We start from the raw sequence: 2976 nt of genomic DNA, 5'->3' as shown, positions 1-2976 counted from the left end.
AAGGCATAGAAATATGAAGACCTGAGCGACTGCACCTCCAGGGAAGAGATGGGGAGGTGGGCTGTGGAGCTTGGGGTCCCAGCAGGGGAATAACTGACCAGTGGAGAGGTTGGGGCATGCCCAGCCGACATCTGTCTAGCCAAGGAGCAGGTGAGCGTAAGAGCGGCCCTGAGGGTGTACAGGCCGACTGGTAGCACTCACTACGAGCTGAGCCAAACCCCTGCAGAAGGTGGCCCCTCCTGCTTCCTCATGGGACTAGACCCACCTGCACAGGGTCCCCAGAGAAGGCTGCTGGGCATCCTCAGCTCCACCCCCCAGTCACTCCCCACCTCGGGATGGCCACCAACCAGACAGGCCCCCAGTGCCTGGAGGTGTCCATTCCTGGTGGGCTCTTTCTCAGCCTGGGACTGGTGAGCTTGATGGACAATGTGCTGGTGATGGCTGCTATGGCCAAGAACCACACTGCCCTCACCCATGTACTTCTTCATCTGCTGCCTGACTGTGTCTGACCTGCTGGTGAGTGTGAGCAACGTATTGGGGATGGCCGTCATGCTGCTGCTGGAGGTGGGTGCCCTGGCTGCCCCGGCAGCAGTGGTGCAGCAGCTGCAGGACGTCCTGGATGTGCTCACCTGTGGCTCCATGGTGTCCAGCCTCTGATTCCTGGCTGTCATCGCTGTGAACCGCTACATTTCTCTCTCTTATGCACTGCAGTACCACAGCATCGTGACACTGCCCCAAGCGTGGTGGGCCATCGTGGCCTTCTGGGTGGCCAGTGTCATCTCCAGCACCCTTTCCACAGCACACTATGACCACACAGCTGTCTTGCTCTGTCTTGTCAGCTTCTTTGTGGCCATGCGGGCGCTCATGGCGGTGCTGTACATCCACATGCTCTTACAGGCGTGCAGCACACCCACAGTGCCATCCAGCTGCACACAAGAGAGCGCCCAGTCCCCCAGGGCTTTGGCCTCAAGGCGCTGCCACCCTCACCACCCTGCTGGGTGTTTTCTTCCTCTGCTGGGGCCCCTTCTTCCTGCTCATTGTCCTTTGTCCTCAACACCCCACCTGCTGCTGCGTCTTCAAAAACATCAATCTCTTCCTGGCCTTTGTCATCTGCTATTCCATGGTGGACCCCCTCATCTGCACCTTCCGATGCCAGGGGCCTCGGGGAATGCTCCAGGAGGTGCTTCTGTGCTCCTGTGAGGAAGGGTGCCTGGGTGCTCACGGCAGGTGCTCGCAGAGGGAGGTGGAGATGCCACATGGCCCAACTTCTGTGTGACCGGGACATTCAATTGCCAAAGAGGACAGGATAGATGATCTCTGAAGGAGTGGAAGCATGGACCCTCTGGAACCAGAGAGAAGTCAGCATGAATTTCCAGGAGGAGATGTGGGGAGTGCAGGAGACGGGGTCACACGGGCAGACACTGCCCACTCCCAGAGAGCTTCACCTGCACCCAGAGTCCCATCAGGATGTGAAGCCCTGGGGCTGGTGGGGTGCCGCTCCTGGTAAGGGCCTCAGGAGAAGGGGCTCTGTGAGGAGCAGGACCTGGCCTCACAGGACTGGTTCAGGGGAAAATGCGGTCCTGTTCCAGTCAGAGGGATGTGTCTGCAGGAGCTGCTGTGGGTGTGGGGCTGATTTCTTCCAGGGTTCATGGTGCCAGGAGAGCTGGGCGCTCAGCCCATTTGTCTGCACCGTGTATACCCAGCAGACAGTGCTGGCCAACACCTGCTGAAGCAGAAGCAAAGGCCATCGGCCTGAATCAGTGACCAGTACCAGGATCTCAGGCTGGGAAGTGTCTGGTAATAAATGCTGTGCTTGAAGCTTGAGGGTGGAGGAGCTGAAGATGGGTGGGGTGGGAATGACGAAGGGAGAGAAGTCAGTCTCAGAAACCCCAAAGAACGCAGAGTGCCTGAGGCCCTGTCTTGGGGGAGCGTATAGACCCCCAGTTGCACCTACTCCGATGCTGCATCTTTGCCTTCTCTGTGTGCAAACCCAGCCCAGCGAGAAGCAGGAGCAGCAACTGTTCCACCCCCAGCCACTTCCATGGTGACGAGGCTGACACTGTCCCAGCTGCTCTCAGCTGCAGCAGAAGCAGGACCACTGTGAGCCATGGCCAGGGCATAAACAGGCCCTCTTCCACACCTGCTCTAGCCCCCCCTCAGGGTGCACGATACAGGGTGGGTCCAGAGCTGGGGTTTTTGCTCCCCCAGCACTACCAGCCCTGGTAGGTATTTCAGGCAAGGCCTCCTAGAGATGAAGCCATTCAGTGGCTGCAGGGGGTCTCCCTAGGAGTGGCACTGGGGGGGCGGGACCATGCTGCCTGGTGCTCAGGGCCCTTGGTTCCTCCCTCTGCTGCAACCCTAAGCCTCTTGCCAAGGAGCCACCTGGTTTTCTCCACAGACACTGAGCATGTGGTCGACACTGTTCCTGGTACAAGTTCAGTGGAATCAGAAATTATGGTGTCAGTCAATCCCAAGGCAGTCCCAGTAACGTCTGCAACTCCCTTGCCAGCCACCCCAGCTCTGCCAGGCTAGGCCCCACCCACCCATGCTGGCAGCTGCAGCCCTGACTGTTGGCCTTGGGGCTGGGAGCTGTTTCCCGGCAGGGTCAGCCTATGCTGAGAGACAGGACAGTGAGTCAGCCTTGAGTCCAGCACCAGAGCCCTCTGGGGAGAGAGGGGGAGCCAGCCTGGCCCGATGCCATTCTGCAGAGAGACTGGGCTGGTTATGGGTCCTGGCAGACAGGATGCTGTCAAGCTTCTTGTGCTCAGACAGGAAGGTGCAGCCGGCTCCAGGGAAGAGCCAAATGCTCACCAAGGACCCCTTGAAATGTGACAGGAAGGGACCCCAGGTGGCCAGAATGCCAACCACAGAAAGCCGCATCACGGACACATTGTGGGGGAGGGGCTTCTCCTGAGAACAAAAGACCCACTTCTAGACTTGCCCAACTGGGGAGCTTCTGGAGGGAAGGAAAGAACC

General features: G+C 59.1%; 1 protein-coding gene across 1 annotated transcript; it reads left to right on the top strand.

The window, feature by feature from the left end:
• Positions 1–249: 249 nt before the first annotated feature.
• MC1R (melanocortin 1 receptor) lies at positions 250–1276 on the top strand. The gene is given in 5 exon segments (XM_066349468.1): positions 250–307; positions 310–457; positions 459–901; positions 904–966; positions 969–1276. Coding segments are annotated over 5 exon segments (1020 nt in total).
• Positions 1277–2976: the final 1700 nt, after the last annotated feature.

Source organism: Saccopteryx leptura, chromosome 9 (assembly GCF_036850995.1).
Source record: "Saccopteryx leptura isolate mSacLep1 chromosome 9, mSacLep1_pri_phased_curated, whole genome shotgun sequence".
Classification (NCBI taxonomy): domain Eukaryota; kingdom Metazoa; phylum Chordata; class Mammalia; order Chiroptera; family Emballonuridae; genus Saccopteryx; species Saccopteryx leptura.
This window is presented reverse-complemented; position numbering and strand designations above follow the sequence as displayed.